Raw genomic sequence first — 19,570 nt, 5'->3', positions numbered from 1 at the left:
GTGACCGAGGAGTGGGCGTGAGGAGGTGTGTTGATGATGTGTGCGAACGACGAGTTTGTGCCAAGGTGTGCGGTGGTCAGGTGTGTTACGAAGTCTGAGCGTTATGAGTAGACCGGAGTATGGAGTGAAAGAACGCACGAGCGAGTACGGTGATGGAATTGACAAAATGTGGGGGATGTATGAGCAACGAACGGAACGAGTGGTGTGAACATGTCCGGGGAGCATCGAAGCTAAACGGAGCAGCGGTTCGGCCGACTTTTAGCCGACGCGAGCCTTCGGTTCGTGCCGGGCTTTGGGTGCTGCGGGAATCGGCGGGGATCGTAATCACGGCGGTTTCAAAAGAACCGCCGTGCGCGATCCGCGCCGGGCCTCGCCCTGAACGGTTGCATCCGCACTCTGCTAAGCGGAGTGGGCGGCCCGGTTCGAGGGCAGGTAGGAAGGGTCGGCACGGCGACCCCTTGTGGTTGCGGCGTTCCGGCCGGACGAGATTGGGCCATCGGGCGGGAGACCGAAAGGTTCCGCGGCGAGGTGGACCTTGGAATCTCGGGCTGAGTAAACCTCCTCCCCTGAACCGAGTGCCGGACGGATCCAACTGCAGGAAACGAACCCGCGTTCATTGCTCGGCTTGGCGAAGCCGAGCTTTGAGCATGTAACGACGCACCGAGGCTCAAATTAATTGACATTTGGTAGGGGTAGGAAATTGATGATTGGCAAATTTGATGGGCAAGAGTGATTGGCAAATTTTGATTTGCAGAAAATTGGATTGGCAAAATTGATAATGGGAGATGCCCGATGTGGTGGGATGGCAACTCTGCCATCCCTCACATCCACCCGGGCACATGAGCACTAGTTATGGGTTTTTTGGCAGTGCAAGCTCACCGAGGGAGGGTTTGGATAAATGTATAGGGATCTAGAGAAATGACAATAGGTAACGGTAGAGGTAAGTAGCGACATTGTACAGGTAGTCGGGGACGTAGAGAGGTTAGAATGGTTGTTAACGACGTGGTATGTGCTTAGATTAAAGGGAAGACGGGAAGCACCAAGTTAGAAGGAAACCAGGTAGATCAGATGATGCAGTGTGTTTGTGGTTTATCAAATGAGGCATTGCATATGGAAGAATCTTTGTGTTGAGCAAATGAGGCAATGCTCGTGAATGGTGCCGTGTGTGTGTGTGTTGAAAGTGTATTCAGTAGCGTATTGTGAAAAGTGTGGGGTGATTGTGCATTGTATTGAATGGAATGAAGACGCCTGGGAGGAAGGAGGGTGCAGGAAGCACCAGGTGTGTGAGCATAGGTGTGCAAGTGAGTGAACAGGTGTATGGAGAATGGTTGAATGAATGGTCGGGAGTAAATGGAGTATGGAATGGATGGTGTGGAGTGAGTATGGTGGAAAATGTGGAGTGGAGTGGTTGGTGCGAAGGGAATGTATGGGGAGGATGGACCCCTATCACGAATACCCAGGGAGGGTAGATCAAGAGTTAGGTAGAGGGTATAGGTAAATTGTGGTTGGATATTGACATCTGTGGTGCATATGGAAGAATGGTGTTTGGATGGGTGCATTCGTGACGTGGAAATGGCTGGGCGTGTGGCCTGTTAGTGAGTGTAATTGAATGGGCACTCCGCCACTGTTAGGATGTCGGCCAAGTGAGGCCGCATGTGGGCTCTGGGAGCTGGTAGAGTTGTTCAGTGGGGCCCGAGGATCCAGAGGACGGACCCGGGTAGCCCAATGCCAGAGAGGGCACCGAGTGGGGAGAGCGCCAGAGGGCCTTCCCCAGGTAGATAGGTTAGGGTAAGGAGCAGGTAAGCTCGGAGGCAACTACAGTGGTGGAGGTGTGCAGGTGAGCCACATGACCCAGCCCGGAAATTGTGCGAAGGCACAGGGAGTTGAATCGGGGGAGTGAGACCCCAAATTGGTGAGCACCACAGTTTGGTCAATGGGAGTTCGGTTCTTAGAACCACATAGTGTAAGATGGCCAATGGTGTGGCAGGGAAAGACCCCGGGAAGACTAAGTGTTAAAGTCATTTCGAAGGAGAGTTAGGATTGAAATCCCTTCGCATCTGCAGCCACTCACCTAAGGTGATGATATGACTCCACACCATGTTTTTTGTTGCAAATGTTTTGGGAATGTGAGACGCATCATGACGTGGGGGTGACATTGTGCTTGTTTGTTCCATCTCTTCCTCCTTATGAGGGATTGATGATGAATTGATTGATGGCAAATTTGGTTAGAGGGATTGATAACAAATTTGGTATAGAGGGGAGATATGGGGAAGACAGGACAATAGAGACAGAATTTGTAAATGTGTAGAGTTGTGTGAATACGGGGTAAGGGCAAGGGTAGAGTAGGTGACAGGGGGGGTGACGTACGATAGGGACGAGCTTTCTCCACTCGCTCCCATGTGCACCTCACCTCTGCATTACCTTGTTTGGATGTGTACCCTTGTGACCTTGCTCCGATGCTTGCTTTGTTCCTTCCTTCCCCACTCACGGCTTGTTTATTTTGGGTCTGGGGGGGGGGGGGGGGGTGGGGGTGTGCAGGTAGCCGCACTTGTGTGCCCGAGCCGCCGCTGCACAGCCTGCCTGAATCGATACACCACCTTATGGACCGCACGACTTGCGGCCTAGCACCACCATATGGACCACACGCTTCTGTGGCTAAGCACCACACCCTTATGGACCCCACATGTTGGGGCCTGGCCCCTCTGCTGGGACCGGCCATGATGGCCAGAGAAGAGTTGGCTTGCAGACCACTGTGAGGTGGCCCCTTTTGCTCTACAGGTGGACCACCCAAAGTTGGCCCCTGTGGGCCCTAAATAAAAATGGATGCGTTTAGTACCTTTTTATTATTGTCAAATAGGCAGCAAGCCCCAAGAAAGGACAACAGGAAGAAACATCGGACCAGCAGAGCAGGGGGAGCAGAACCACAAGAACCGGTCAACAGTTTGTTTGATTTTTATTTGAAATGTGTGCAATGAGCACTGGATGGTGCTTTGGTGTTTTCATGGTGCTTATTGGTGCTGATGGTGCTTTGTGATGCTCTTGTGCTCGGGGGTGCACTGCAATATCAATTGTGCATCCCCGGGCACTTGAGTATGGTGTATCGGTGCAGTGCAGTGCATGCTCTTCCTCTTTTTCAGATCTTTTCTTTTTGTCTCCCAAAATGACAGGTCCTGGGTTGCAGTGTAAATACAAATGAGTGTTTTGTAAATAATTCTCCCCACCGTAAATGTGTAGTTTGCGAATAATTCCGTGATTCAGTTATCCTGTGGGCTTGAGTGTTAGGTAGGATGCAAAGTAGCAGGCGGGACATACGTAGTTGTTTTAAAACTGTCGCACTCAAGGGTAAGGTTAATAGTAGAGGGCTACTACACCTGAGTGTCACATTAAGTAAAGGTAGTTCGGGTCGAGACGATCCTGGAGGAAAAACGGGTGCTGTGTTACGGTTTCTCGAACCTTCACTAGTAAATTTTAGTAAAAGTTTCCCTTATAAATGTTCCCCTGTAAACATTCCCATCAATTGGCTTGTTAAAGATCGCACCTGAGTTAGTCCATGAACAACACGTAGCGAACCATAGGACCTCTTCGTAGTTATTTCATTACCTTCGCAAAAGCGGAAGGTTATGTTTTGATCGCTGTGTATTTATTTGTATGTCTGTGTGTGTGTGTGTGTGTATGTTATTCGCATAACTCAAAAAGTATTCAACCGAATTGCATGAAATTTGGTGGGATGATTGGTTATTATACGGGACACATTTGATTAGATTTTGGGAGCAATCGGGTCAAAGGTCAAGGTCAAGGTCACGAAAAGGTCAAAATCGTATTTTTGTTGTTCTGTTCCCTACACTCCCATGCCAAGTACAGAACAGTAGCTGCGGCGAAGGTATGCGCTCTACCGAGTGCCCGTTCTAGTTATTATGTGTTTCAGTTAAGGACCTGTTCCCAGTTGTTGAATCTGCGCTGCATTAATGAAATAAGAGTAGGCTCCAAAGTTCCCTTCAAAAGCGGTGCGAGTGATTTTCTATCTCCCCACAAGCCGCCATTAGCCATGCGGTCAAACCGAGGAAGAAGGGGGCGGAGCCGCCAGATCACGGGCGTGGCACGCCGACGCACCACCCGAGGCGGAGTCAGCGAGCCCCTACCGATCAACCAGGGCTGGCAAGGTACCATCGCGGGCGTGGCTCCATGAAGCACGCATTGATTTGCAACACGCGTAATATAAGCAGGGGCGCGAAGCCTTTTTGAGGAGTGGTTGAGGAAGGCAGAGAGAGTCGAGTGAGGAGATAAACGAGAATCGACTTGGGTTGGAGACGGCGCTTCGTGGGGTGTGGCTGTGAGAGATGAAGCTGCTTCGGAAAGCCCCTACCGCGTGAAACGAATACGTGCCGCTGCCGCCGGGTTTTCGCCTCGAGCCGGAGCGCGGACTGGAGCCAACCTCAATGCTGCGCACCGGCCCGGACCTTCCTACCCTGTCACCTGCATGGACCCTTCTTCTTCCAGTCATTCCTGCCTGCTATTCCCCTTTCGTGTAAGTCTGTGTTTGTTCTGTCTGGGCGTTGATAATTAAGACTGTTTTAAGGTTTACCCTGTGTCTTCTTCTTCTTCACTGTAAATTACTTTCGTTTCTTCTTTGGTTTCTTTGGTTTTGTAAATAATTAATAAATTACACCCGTTATTCCTTTACCCTTGTTGGTTCTTTGGCTTCCTCTCATCTGGTCGCTTTAGTCTTTTCCTCATTGAGTACCTGTGGCACGATTTTGGCCAAACGCTTTATAATCGGGTTCATCTTTTGTTAACGGCCTGAGTCGTGGCTCGCTTCGCTCGGCATGTCCATTACAGTCGCGGCTCGGGTGGGGCTCATTTCCTCGCTTACCGGAAGGCGCTGGTAATTAGGTCATAGGAATAATTGGCCTACTACCCTATTCAGCGCTGACCGGAAGTGGCGAGATAGTTCCATGACTCGGACGGCCAGCTTAAAAGACGAGGGGATTAGACCCCCCTCGGTAAGGGGAGTGCCGAAACCGAGATCCGTAACAATATATATATATATATGTTGTGGACATATGACCAAACTAGGTGGATGAGTTGGGTCAGAGACAAGACCAAGCCAATTACATTTTGGTGAAGATCCAGATGCAGATCCAGCCCATCAGTGGGATACAAAATGTAAACTGTTCAGCCTGGTGGAGGCATGCGCTCTACCGAGCACCGTTCTGCTTCAGACTTGCACCGAGCTGCTTGCCCAGCTCACACTCATTATTAAATGGACACGATTTTCAAACTACAAAAGATAATCATGAAACAAACCCAAACCCAACAGTGCAAGATACTTCCTTACTTCCGTTCTCGTTTCCAGAAGAGATTTGCATTTGCTGGACATGCTTGCAAGCTTTGACTGTTGTGAACACAAATAGTCATGGTCAATAAGGTTAGAGACAAATCTACAAATAAAATGACAACTTGAATACAATTGCTCTTCTGTGCACTGCAGAAACGTGGCATGCAAATGGCCTAGTACCTGCAGAATGACCACAACGGCATTGCGATGAGACCAAGCGTGCCTTCCCATTCGTGTGTTCTTCAATTTCATAGAGTCCTGGAGTCCCACTATCTGCTTGTTCAAACTGCTAATGTCCTGAAAATGTCAAAACACTCATTTTAGTCTGTGCCAGTAGTGCTAAAAGCAGTCAGTATCAGGTTTGTCTGATATTGTTTGTTTCACACCTGTTTAATGATGGACGTCAGCTGATCTATTTCCAGGGCCTTCTCTTCAACGAAGGATGCATCCTGAGCCACTGCCAAGCACACTTAAGTTCAAAATCATCTGCAGTTTGTCATTTCAGTGAACAAATGCAGCTTTTATTCAACCAAAGGAAGATATATTATGCATCCCCTCGCTGCATCCTTTTGAACAATTGATACGACAAATGTGTTTTAACCACAAAAGCTCTGGAAATGTGGAAAGATATCCATGATGGGGGCACAGGCCCAAACATACAGCTTTTAATTAAAGAACATCAGATATCCTTCTTGCCTCTTGGTCTGAGCATCAGTTATGAGGGCAAAATAAACGTTCAGGGTAAAAGTCACAATGAAAAAAAAAAAAGAGAGAGAAAGTAAAACTATTCCATCAAAGCATCACGCAAAATAATTCCAACATGAGAACTCACACAGCTCCAATTTCTCCAACTTGGAAGATGTTTTACACAAGTCTCTTCCAATCCGTCTGTAAATTAAACACGATCATACAATATAGTATTAGCATTTGTACAAAATAAAAGCATTCAACATAATTCACATCACCAGTGTCGCAAATTCAATGTTACGAGCAATGCACGGCAGGAATCACCTGTGTGTGGGACACTGCACCGGGAGAACCATGCAGGAAGTGGTACGGTTAAGAGGGAAAAAGAGCAATAGTGTAGCAGCATAGCAAACCTGTTGTATCACAAAATGCACAAGCACCAAATTTGGCACAAATGTACATTAATATGTTGCGAACATTTTCAGATATTGGGCCACTTGAAATTCCGTAATTTTTTTTTTCAAATTTTTTCAAATTTCGTAATTTCAAATTTTTCGGGTGACACCGTCACAATTTCGGTCTTCGAGGCCGGCCGATATAGTGGGGCGGCTTAGCCCAAATATTCAAAAGAATTGTGCATTTTGTGATACAAACACCAAATTTGGCACAAATGTACATTAATATGTTGCGAACATTGTGTGGTCAGCAATGAAGACGAGAGTCTGAATTACATGTATGCAAAAGACCTTGTGAACCAGTGAAGCAAATACACGGGTAAGCATGAATTAAATCTAGGGCATGATATAATTTCCATGATGTTTACCTCTACACTCAATGGTGGAAGGAGGTAATGTTTTGATCCCAGCTTGTCTGTATGTCTGTTTGTCTGTTAGTCCACAAAATTCCAGCCAAAGCTTGTAGTAGTGGTAGTTGTAGTGGTAGTGGTGATAACAGAAATTGTTATATAGAACTGAACTTATATTATTATTATATGCAGAAAATAACTTCATTTCTATATGCCCTGCAGTGGACAGGTTAATTGGTTTATGCACTGAAGGGGTCACCCTGGTGTGCACTGCTGTGTTCTGCCTCACTGAGTTGTTCAGGTATGATGTACTCAGCACAAGCTTCCGGTCGGCCCGGAGGTGGGGGTGCGGGGCCTGTCACGGAACGTCAAAACAAACGGCCTGCCGGGGCCGCCCAAAAGTCGGGCGTGAGGGGCGCGTCCACTAATGGAACGCCTCTCGCTTCCCAGATCGAGGGCCACGTGGTCAGGAGAACCTCGTCCCTTCCGGTCACACTTTGCCTATCGGCCGGCCTCGAAGACCGAAATTGTGACGGTGTCACCCGAAAAATTTGAAATTACGAAATTTGAAAAAATTTGAAAAAAAAAATTACGGAATTTCAAGTGGCCCAATATCTGAAAATGTTCGCAACATATTAATGTACATTTGTGCCAAATTTGGTGCTTGTTTCACAAAATGCACAATTCTTTTGAATATTTGGGCTAAGCCGCCCCACTACAAATGGAAGAAGCAGTGGAAAGTTTGGAACACTGAAACGTGCCGCACTCAACGGGCAGCACTCAACGGGCAGCACTCAACGGGCAGCACTCAACGGGCAGCACTCAACGGGCAGCACTCAACGGGCAGCACTCAACGGGCAGCACTCAACCGGCAGCACTCAACCGGCAGCACTCAACCGGCAGCACTCAACCGGCAGCACTCAACCGGCAGCACTCAACGGGCAGCACTAAAAAGTGGAAGTGGAACTCCAAAATGTGGAACTCCAAAACGTGGAACTCCAAAACGTGGAACTCCAAAACGTGGAACTCCAAAGTTTGGAACAGTAAAGTTTGGAACACTAAAGTTTGGAACAGTAAAACGTGAAACACCCGAGTCTGGAACACCCGAGTCTGGAACACCCGAGTCTGGAACACCCGAGTCTGGAACACCCGAGTCTGGAACACCCGAGTCTGGAACACCCGAGTCTGGAACACCCGAGTCTGGAACACCCGAGTCTGGAACACCCGAGTCTGGAACACCCGAGTCTGGAACACCCGAGTCTGGAACACCCGAGTCTGGAACACCCGAGTCTGGAACACCCGAGTCTGGAACACCCGAGTCTGGAACACCCGAGTCTGGAACACCCGAGTCTGGAACACCCGAGTCTGGAACACCCGAGTCTGGAACACCCGAGTCTGGAACACCCGAGTCTGGAACACCAGAGTCTGGAACACCAGAGTCTGGAACACCCGAGTCTGGAACACCCGAGTCTGGAACACGAGTTTGGAACACGAGTTTGGAACACTAAAGTTTGGCCACAAAGGGTTGGTAAAGTAAAGCAAGCACGGCATGGTACAACACGGCACCAAGGTAACCCTTTGAGGACCACTGGCATGTTTTATTATTTTATTTTTTTAATGAGATTTTGCCTGCCACAAAGCCTCCAAGGTCACTTGAGTGGGAGCTACACAAAGGAAAGAAAAAGCAGAACAAACAGCCCCTTGCAATGAAACAAGACAAATGTAGTCAGTTGTCTCTTTACAGAACAAAAAGTGCTGGGAGGGGTTAACTAGTCTGCTTCGAGACAACAGTGCCTCTACCCCCATTAATGTGGAACACTGAATATTAAAAGTAATTTTCAGATGCAAGTCCAATTTTATTGTTCGCTTGGCTAACTTTAAATAATTTTATTGAAATTCAATTATGCATGATAAAAAATACAAGATTTTCTCATCAACAAAAATAATAATAACAAGACAAGTACAGATACATTCAAAGTGCACCACCCCCATGCCAAATACTTAAATATCTTGCAGCGCGGCATTGCCGGGGCGCCTCTGGTGCCCGGCAATACCGCAGTGCAGCTCATAGAGACAGCATTGGAAGGGAGAGGTGTACAATATTGATTGATTTATTGTATAATTAAAATCAATAAAAGATTATCACAAAATATTTTCTTAATCAATTGGCTAATAGCATAACTAAGGCACTCATGCTTCATCCGAAGATGTATCTTCTAGAAATTTAATTAAATAAGTCATTAATAAAAAATTAAATAATTAATTGATTAATCAAAAAATAATTAATCGATTAATCAATAAATAATTAATCGATTAAATGATTAATCAATAAATATCCTTGATAGCCACATCACTTGGTCACTGTCATGTCCAAATATTAGCCTCCCAGCTCAAAAGGTGTCTGAGATATTGGCCAAATGAGAAATAAAATAAATAAATGATTAATAATGAAAATAAAAAAATAATAATCATAAAAAATTTAATTACTAATCAATTTGGTCACAGAGCACATAAACCACCACCATTTCATCAGAATCTGTAACTGATTTTTTTTTTTTTGGAATTAATTGAATAATTAAATAATTAATCGATTAATTGATTAATCAATAAATCAAAAATATCCTTGATAGCCACATCACTTGGTCACTCATGTCCAAATATTCGCTTCCGAGCTCAAAAGGTGCCTGAGATATTGGCCAAATGAGAAAGAAAATAAATAAATGATTAATAATGAAAATAAATAAATAATAATCATGAAAAAATTAAATTATTAATCAATTCGGTCACAGAACACAAACCACCACCATTTCATCAGAATCTGTAACTGAATTTTGTTGTTTTTGTTTTTAGTAATTAATTGAACAATTAAATAATTAATCGATTAATTAATTGATTAATCAATAAATCAAAAATATCCTTGATAGCCACATCACTTGGTCACTCATGTCCAAATATTAGCTTCCGAGCTCAAAAGGTGCCTATGATATTGGCCAAATGAGAAAGAAAATAAATAAATGATTAATAATGAAAATAAATAAATAATAATCATAAAACAATTAAATTATTAATCAATTCGGTCAGAGAACACATAAACCACCACCATTTCATCAGAATCTGTAACTTAAAAAAAACAATTTTTAGTCATTAATCGAATAATTAATCGATTAATTGATTAATTGATTAATTAATAAATCAAAAATAGATTTTGCAGCCAAATCACCTGGTCATTGGCATGTCCAAATATCAGCTTCCTAACTCAAAAGGTGCCTGAGTTAATGGTCAGAAGAGAAATGAAATGTAATTAATTAAATAAGTACTTAATTAATCGCTAATAATTAAATAACTCCTTAATTAATTGATTATTCAAAAAACAAAAAATACCGTTTTTGACAAGACTTGCTCACTACTGTGCCGAAATTTCAGCTTCCTAGCTCAAAGGATGGCTGAGATATCGTCCGGACAAACAAACAAGAAAGCAAGAAAGAAAGAAAGAAAGAAAGAAAGAAAGCAAAAAAACAAACAACCAGAGTGAAAACCGAGTACTCCCTTTCAGCGTGCGTCACTGCCGAGCCCCCTTTGGTGCCCGGCAATGACGATTTGCAATGCCTGGAGATGGCATGGGAAAGGTGCGGTGTACAACAACCAGAGTGAAAACCGAGTACTCCCTTTCAGCGTGTGTCACTGCCGAGCCCCCTTCGGTGCCCAGCAATGACGTTTTGCAATGCCTGGAGATGGCATAGGAAAGGAGTGGTGTACAATAATAATGATAATGGAAATGACAAAAGCAGTAACCCAGTGTTACCTACAATGTTTGCCAATGTACAAAGTAATCTAAAATTGCAGTAAAAATATCAGAGAAACACCACTTTTAAGTTTCGGGATGTTTGTGTACCTTGGTCCTTGAAGAGTTAAGCAGGAACATGCCAAACAGCCTCATATGGAACACCGAGCGCAGAACAAAATGTACTGACATGATCAAGACTTTTGACAATTGTGCAAAGGAGGGCGACTCACTTTGCCAGAGATGAAAAAGGGCTTTCTTTCTGAGAAGATAAACGTGGAGAACGGATTTCCTGCAGACCATTCTGAAAAACAAAATGACAAAAATCAAACTGGGATGAACATTGATCCCCTCTGCGTTTGACTCTTGGTGTACTTCTTGGACAAGTTGGAATGGGCCAGGAACACTGGCCAGAGAATCGAGGCAAGAAGGGGCAGCAATACGTCAGTGCCCAGTAAATATGTGGACAGAAAAGCGCTAACATAAACCCCAAAGGAGTCAAATCTAGGGTCAGGAGAAGAAAGAGGCAGAGGAGGAGGACCAGGCAACTTGAATAACAAGCTAATTTTATTGGGATAAGAGAATCGAGCAAATTAAAAACCTCATTTGAAATCCCCCCCATCGGGTGAAATGTTTGATTCTTTGCATCCTCAGGTGTCCAAAGCACCGTGGTGGAGAGAAATTCCACACTGGGTGGAACTCGCCAGGAAGCTCGGAAATGTCGAGCTGTTAACATTTAATAAGCACGTGCAATCAATACTCATGTCCAGGAAGTGTACACGGAATAATTTCTTTGCTCTTTGCATTGGTAGGGTACAAAGACAACTGCTTATCAATGTTACTGTAACGATCCATACAACGACTAAAATGGGTATCAGCCATGCTGCAAATCAACATGAATGATCAACCACACAGAGCCTTCTGATTTTCTCCAGCATCACTGCTACAATCACTTTTCAGCCCTCAGCCCAAATTGGGCTATGGGTTATTGTCGTCACGGGCGTCGTCCGGGCATCCGTCAACTTTTGGTTTCCGTCCATTTCAAGGAGAACGGCTTGTCCGATTAAAACCATTTTTGCAGTGTGTGTTGGGGTTGAGTAGAGGAAGGTTCCTTTCGAAAATGGGCACGCTGCGATTTTCAATATGGCCGCCACGGTAGCCATCTTGAAATTGGTTTCCGTCAATTTCGAGCAGAATGGCTTGTCCAATTAAATCCATGTTCGCAGTGTGTGTTGGGGTTGAGTCGAGGAAGGTTTTTTCGAAAATGGGCGCGCTGCGATTTTCAATATGGCCGCCACAGCAGCCATCTTGAAATTAGTTTCCGTCAACTTCGAGCAGAACGGCTTGTCCGATTAAATCCATTTTTACAGTGTGTGTTGGGGTTGAGTAGAGGAAGGTTCATGGGCGTGCTGCGATTTTCAAAATGGCCGCCACGGCAGCCATCTTGAAATTGGTTTCTGTCAATTTCAAGCAGAACGGCTTGTCCGATGAAATCCATTTTTCCAGTGTGTGTTGGGGTTGAGTAGAGGAAGGTTCCTTTCAAAAATGGGCGTGCTGCGATTTTCAATATGGCCGCTATGGCAGCCATCTTGAAATTGGTTTCCACCATGCATGGGCTGAGGGGTTACGCCCGCTTTGCAGTGCTATTTATTAGTCCCCTACCGGTGTACACCGGAGGGGACTATAGGTTTGCAGTCCGTCAGTCCGTCAGTCCGTCAGTCAGTCACACAAAGAACAGTTTTCCGGACTTTTTTTCTAAACTCTTAATGCTAACGATTTCAAACTGGGTACATGGTTTCCTCATGATAAGTTACAGATCAAGTTCGAACTTCACGACGTTTCGATCATTTTTGACAAAGTTTTGGCACTTTGAACTTTGGTAATTCCCCAACAGTTTTCCGGATCGGTAGGGAACAAGTATTACAGCGCAATACTCAGAATGCTTGTTTATAGCTGTTTTCGCCAAGTTTAGCATATGGAAGAAGTCCGGGTACAAATAACTTTTATTTTATAGCCGAGTACAAAGCGGATGGGGATGGGCTTTGCATTTTCAGTTGCGTTTGAGCTTCATATTAATTTTCTTATCTGTTTTACATTCAAGATGTTTTTTCTTTTCTTCCCTGACATTTCCCAGTAATGTACCTCGAGACATCTCCCAGTGAAAAGGTCTTTATAAATAAATGTTATTACAAAGCTTGCCGTGATGTTAATCCATCACGTGTCTTGAGCAGGTCAACAAGCAAATTTGACAATTCTTCTTCTTCAATCTCGTTGGAAAAATTCAAGCACACATGTGTCATTTGCCGTTAGATGACAGAGCCACACCGATATGGGAGAAGTAGGAGACATGGGAGAGACATGGGAGAAGTGTGGTTAAAGTGGTTGCTTTGCAACGCCTGTTTAGTTTGCGATTAAGAGGACCCCTGGTGGTATGTAACAGTTTGGTGAATGCATTATGTATTATGTGATTTAATTTGATAACATAGTGGCAAACCTGTGACAATACACTATCGGTCAAAAGTTTTAGAACACCTCAATTTGCCCAGTTTTATTGAAATTTACGCAGTTTAATGTCTCAATGTACTCTGAAATTAAGCATAGAACAAATAAACAATTGGAGATAAAAAAAGAAATCATAGAATCATTTTGTTTAACAAAATTTAATTTACATTTTTGACTCGGCAAAGTAGTCACCTTTTGCAGATATAACCGCCGAACACACTCGTGGCATTCTTTCTACAATGGAAATCAAATATTGTTCAGGAAGTTCTTCCCAACACTGTTGCAGAAGTTCCCACAAATGTGTTGCACTTGTAGGTTGCTTTGCTGTCACCCTTCTGTCCGGTTCATCCCAAACCAGCTCGATGGGGTTCAAGTCCGGAGACTGTGCTGGCCATTCCATGATTTGAAGCCTACCGTCTTGTTCTTTTCCTCGAAAGTAGTTTTGACATAGCCTGGAGGTGTGTTTAGCTCCCGTGGGTTGTGGCCATTGTTTGCAGCGGTGGTGGTGGCGGTTTGCCGCCGTGATCTTGATTAGCGGCGGCGGTCGTTTGCCGCTGCATTTGCCGCTTTGCCTCCTCAGCCTTGGCCTCATGCTCGTCTCTTCGCTCCTGTCTGCCCTCTGCTCGGTCCCAGCTCTGCTCCTGGCTTCACCTGCCCGGCTCCTTCGCTGTTTCCTCGGGCCCGCTCCCGTGGGTTGTGGCCATTGTTTCGCCTCCTCAACCTTGGCCTCGTGCTCGTCTCTTCGCTCCTGCCTGGCATGGCTCTGCGGTACTCCGCCGCAAGGCTTCTTCTGCTTAATACCCGCTCCACCCCATCATGCATCTCTGCAATCAAATCCAATGGACTCCTGCGACGACCAAGGTACATTCACCGTGGCTCCGGTCGTAAGTTTGTTCATTTACAATCAGGTCACTCCATCCCCGTCCTCTGGTCAGCTCAGTGCACTCCCACTCATCGTCCCAGCACACCTGGTCACAGCAACGCACACAATCGCACCTCCCGTCTGCGAACCCTGGCCAAATCGCCTGAGTTCATCCCCGCCGTACAAAACAACATCAAGCTCACCTGTTCAATACCCGGTCCCTCAACAACAAATCCCTCATCCTCAACGACTACATCCTGGAAAATAAACTTGACTTTCTCTGTCTCACTGAAACCTGGCAACAACCTCTGGACTACTTCGCACTCAACCTCACCACACCCAATGGATATTCCTACATCAATAAACCACGCTCAGAGGGCCAAGGTGGTGGAATTGCCGTTATTCACCGACAAGTCATCAGGACCAGCCTCATCTCCATCGCCTCTGCTCCATCATTTGAACACCTGGCTTTTAAACTCTCTGGTCACACACAGTCATGGCTGTTGTCTACCGCCCTCCCAAACCACACCCATCATTCCTGTCTGACTTCTCCTACTTTCTGACCCAGCTCTGTTCCCTCTCCCCCTCAATCCTCCTCCTTGGTGATTTCAATATCCACATGGACTCCACTGACTCCACGATAACCACTGACTTCACTGATTTACTCACCTGCTTTAACCTCACTCAACATGTCAACTTTCCTACCCATAACCGTGGTCACATTTTGGACCTTGTCTGCTCTACTGGATTAATCTTGCACCATCTCTCTGGCTCCGACCTCACCCTCTCTGACCACTTAGCCATCACTATGACCCATCAACATCCCCGCCGCAACACCAAGGCATTATCGCACTATCAACTTCCGTAAGCTAAACGCTCTTTCACCTACCTCATTCTCATCCACCCTCTCTGAAAAAATGTCCACTTCTCCCTTCGTTGACCTCCACAACCCTTCTGATCTCACTGACTACTACAACCACACTCTCTCTCCTCCTGCCTTGACCAACTTGCGCCTATAAAAACCAAAACAGTTTCTTTCACCCATTCTGCTCCCTGGTTTACCCCTGAACTCCGTCTGATGAAAACTCATGCTCACCAACTTGAAAGACTCCACAATAAAACAGGTCTCACAATTCACTCCCAAGCCGACAAGGACCACCGACAACACTACAAAGATGCCCTCTCCCGCGCCCGCTCTGCCTACTACTCTCAAATTATCCACTCTGGCTCCGGAAACCCAAAAGCACTCTTCTCGACAATAAACAAACTCCTCCGCCCCCTGAACACCACCACCCAGTCATTCACAGTAGACAACTGCATCTCCTTCCTTTCATTCTTCCAACGCAAAGTTGAAAACATCTACAACAGCTTTACCACCGCCGCACCCGCTCCCCCTCAAACCACCTGCCCCCCCTTATCCTGCCATCCCCTGTCTCAATTCTCCCCAATCTCCCCTACTGACCTCTCTGAACTTCTCATAGGAATGAAAACTGCCACCTGCACTCTTGACCCCATCCCCTCCAGCTTTGTCAAGGCCTCCCTTCCTGCTCTCTCTCCACTTATCATTGCAACAATAAACTCCTCCCTGTCTACAGGCATCGTCCCACCATCCCTCAAAATTGCTGCTGTTACCCCCATTCTGAAAAAACCTGGACTAAACCCTGACACCCTAAACAACTTCAGACCCATCTCCAACCTACCCTTTCTGTCGAAAGTTTTGGAACGCGCTGTAGCCGCTCAACGCAAACATCACCTCTCTGCAAATAACCTGTATGAAACATTCCAATCCGGATTCCGCTCCAATCACAGTACTGAAACTGCTCTCCTCAAAATCACCAACGACCTTCTCCTCTCCTCTGACGCTGGCAACCTCAACATTCTCATCCTCCTCGGCCTCAGCGCCGCCTTTGACACCATCGATCACACCATCCTCCTCACCCGACTTGAAACCACCTTTAACGTTACTGGCACTGCCCTCTCTTGGATTAAATCATACCTCTCTGACAGACGCCAGTTCATCTCCATCAATAACTGCAAATCCCCCACTGCTCCCCTCCCCCAAGGTGCCCCCCAAGGTTCAGTTCTTGGCCCCCTCCTCTTCATCCGTTACCTGTCCCCCCTCGGTCACTTAATCCGCCGTCATGGTCTCCAATTCCACTGCTTCGCCGATGACATCCAGCTTTTCATCTCCACCAAGTCCATCTCCACCACCACCCACTCTATCCTGACAAACTGCATCACTGAAATAAAATCCTGGCTTCAAATCAACTTCCTCAAACTAAACTATGATAAATCCGAAATAATAATCATTGGCCCAAAAACGCTCACCAAATCCACCCATAACTTTGCCCTCAACATCAACGGTTTCCCAGTATCCACCTCCCCTCACATCCGGAACCTTGACATCATCTTTGACCAAACCCTCTCCTTCGACAAATACACGAAACAGATCACAAAGACAGCCTTCTTTCACCTGAAAAACATCGCCCGACGCCCATCTCCGTCCATCCCTCTCCTCCATGGCTGCAGAAACCCTCATCCACGCCTTCATCACCTCCCGTCTGGACTACTGCAATAGCCTCCTCTGTGGTTCACCCTCAACAATCACCAATAAACTCCAATACATTCAGAACTCCGCTGCCTGTCTACTCACCCATTCCCGGACCCGTGACCACATCACCCCCGTCCTTTACAAGCTTCACTGGCTCCCCATCTCCCAGAGAATCCAGTACAAAATCCTACTCTTGACCTACAAAGCCCTCCATAACCTGGCCCATCCTACCTGGCTGACCTCCTCTCCAGACACACTCCCAACCGCAACCTCCGCTCTGCTGGTACCAACCTCCTGACCCCCCCACTCCCCCATCCGGACCAAATTCAGATCCTGGGGGGACAGGGCCTTCTCCATTGGTGCTCCCACCCTCTGGAACGCACTACCTCACACCATCAGAGACTCCTCCTCACTCACCACATTCAAAACATCACTCAAGACCCACCTGTTCAACACCGCATTCAACATTTAACCCACAGCATTTAACCCCTGACTATCTCTTCTCCTTCTCCCTCCTTTTTGCTTTGAATACTTCCCTATTGATTCTTGTTTTTTGCAATTGTTTTTATGTTTTGCTATGCATTATGTTTTCCACTCTGTCAAAGCGTCTTTGGGCTCCCTGAAAAGCGCTATATAAAATAAATGCATTATTATTATTATTATTATTATTATTATCTTGCTGTAGGATGAACCCCTGAGCAACTAGGCGTATACCAGAGGGTATTGCTTGGCGCTGCAAAATGCTGTGGTAGCCCTTTTGGTTCAGGGTGCCAGTCACTCTGTGCAAGTCGCCGACTCTGGATCCAGCAAAAGAGCCCCAGACTATCATGCTTCCTCCTCCATGTTTGCCAGTTGATGTCACACACCGAGGAACCATCCTTTCGCCAACTCGACGGTGTACAAAAACCCTGCGTGATGAACCAAAGCTGTTGTCCTGTGAGCCGCCTGTCACGCAAGCTGTTGACTCTCAGAAACTTGTCTTCTGATTCTGTTTTGGCTTTGGGTCTGCCAGACCTCTTCCTGTCAGTTTCCTCCAGTTTCCAATATACTACTTCCTGCAGTGCAATATTGTCCAAATAATGCTTCAGAGGGTGTAATAACAGTCTGTTCCAATACTGCTTTTATACAGACAGGGGGTTTGTAATCAAGTAATCAGCAGAGGTTGGGACACCTGGAGGAATTGTTCACATCAACTTTCAAGGCTTGATTTACTTACATTGCTGCAGAATAGCTGTAAGTTGTTAACCCATTACTTGTTCCCTGAAGAAGGCCTTTTTTTTTTACAATATAGCTGTGCAATTTACATTATTTTCCCGTTTTTGCTAATGTGAACTTCTTCTTTTTTTTTTTTTTACCTTGAGCAGTTTACTGCTTACCTTTGTACCATTTCAGGTTATTCACTGGACATTAAACTGCGTAAATTTCAATAAAAACTGGAAAAATTGAGGTGTTCTAAAACTTTTGACCAGTTGTGTATGTTAATTTATCAGCGAGTTAGTTACTTGATCGTTGACAACTGGGATATAAAGTGAACCTAAACTGACAAATTTGTTATTACCTCTGCCACCAAAGGTCGATGGAGGTTATGTTTTCACCCCTGTCTGTTTGTCAACAAAATATCTCAAAGTTGTGGACAGATTCGGACGAGATTTGGCAGAGGTGTGGCGTATGTGACAAGGACGAAATGATTAGATTTTGGTGAGGATCCGGATTCGGATCCGACTACTAGAATTTTAAAGTGATTCTTCACCATTGGGAGATCGGGCCCAAAACGATACATAGCAGGATATCTCAAAAAGTTGTGGACGGATTTGGACGAAACTTGGTGGACCCTTTGGGTGTCTGACAAGGATGATTCGATTTTGGTGAAGATCTGAATATGGATTCGGCTATGAGAATTTATTTTTTTTAAGCGATTCTTCACCATTAGGAGATCAGGCCAAAAACGATACATAGCGGGATATCTCAAAAAGTTATGGACGGATTTGGACGAAACTTGTTGAACAGGTTGTGTGTCCGGAATCACGAGGAAGAATCGATTCGATTTTGGTGAAGATCCGGAGCTGGATCCAGCTCGTATAATTTTTAAAGTGATTCTTCACCATTGAGTGATATGGCCAACCAGGCGGAGGTATGCTCTCTACTGAGTGCCGTTCTAGTTCGTTCCTGTATTCTCGTTTCACGAGACGTTTTGGAGCTCTTGAAGTTTTGCGGAGTTGATAGAGGAACAAACATTCGGTTTCTTGTCGGCTCTTGTGAACAAAGCTTCTGTAATTCAACCCATGGTTCATCTGTCCTTATTCATCGTGACCTGCAAAATCCCCACAGTAGCGTACGCGTGGCTTCCGCCATAACACACTAGATTGCAAAAGAACTCCAGCAACAATGCAATTCCAGATCGATAATACCAAAGCCTTGCCAGGACACCTTCGCAGGTAAAGGTTTGATATTTTTGTACACATTTGTCAGGATTCAAATGACAAAATCATCATCAATACAAAAGTTGACGTTTCCCTTTGACAAGTTTCAGCTTACTCGATCAACTGAAGGCAAATAGCTACCTGCTGTCTGTCGAAGGATTTGCACACAGCCAGGAACTCCTGCGTGCGGTCTCGACCACACGTCGTTCTTTCTGTAAGCAACGGAGGGCTGCGGAGGGTGCAGTCGGTCCGGCTCACGGATGAGTTGTTGCTCACAGTCAAGGTGTGGGTCTGCACCGGACCCAAACACACGATATCCGAACTGCTTGTAGAGACACCATGCCGGCGCCGGGCGTACATGTCTCCCGTTGACACCTGCGCAGACAATTAGGAACATATCGAAGATAAGTCGATGCACCTGTCATCAATGACATATCTAACATACTTTTTGTTCATTCATCTGATCGCGTCGACCCTGATTAGTGATTGGGAACATGTTCTCTTGGATAAACGAGGATACATCACAAGGAGGCCTGCGACCAAACGCGATAATTATCACCAAGACACACCAAGGCTGGTGAAACGCAATGGTAGGCTACCTGTGGCTATACCTGTGGTAACCCAGCC

At 45.7% G+C, this 19,570-nt stretch overlaps 1 protein-coding gene across 1 annotated transcript in view; it reads right to left on the bottom strand.

The window, feature by feature from the left end:
* The window catches only part of LOC137436894 (syntaxin-5), a 57,929-nt gene that overhangs the window by 38,211 nt on the left and 148 nt on the right, over positions 1-19,570 (bottom strand). Inside the window, exons 2-7 of the mRNA XM_068131104.2 lie at positions 19,085-19,318; positions 10,842-10,912; positions 6,168-6,223; positions 5,722-5,792; positions 5,516-5,632; positions 5,336-5,392 (exon numbers count right to left, since the gene is read on the bottom strand). Coding sequence (XP_067987205.2) covers positions 5,336-5,392; positions 5,516-5,632; positions 5,722-5,792; positions 6,168-6,223; positions 10,842-10,912; positions 19,085-19,303 — 591 coding nt within the window. The 5' untranslated portion in view covers positions 19,304-19,318. The remainder of the gene's footprint in view (positions 1-5,335; positions 5,393-5,515; positions 5,633-5,721; positions 5,793-6,167; positions 6,224-10,841; positions 10,913-19,084; positions 19,319-19,570) is intronic.

The sequence above is a fragment of the Myxine glutinosa genome, chromosome 11 (assembly GCF_964187855.1).
Source record: "Myxine glutinosa chromosome 11, kmMyxGlut1.1, whole genome shotgun sequence".
NCBI lineage: Eukaryota > Metazoa > Chordata > Myxini > Myxiniformes > Myxinidae > Myxine > Myxine glutinosa.
Note: the sequence above shows the minus strand (reverse complement) of the source record. Positions and strands in the feature narration are given on the sequence as shown.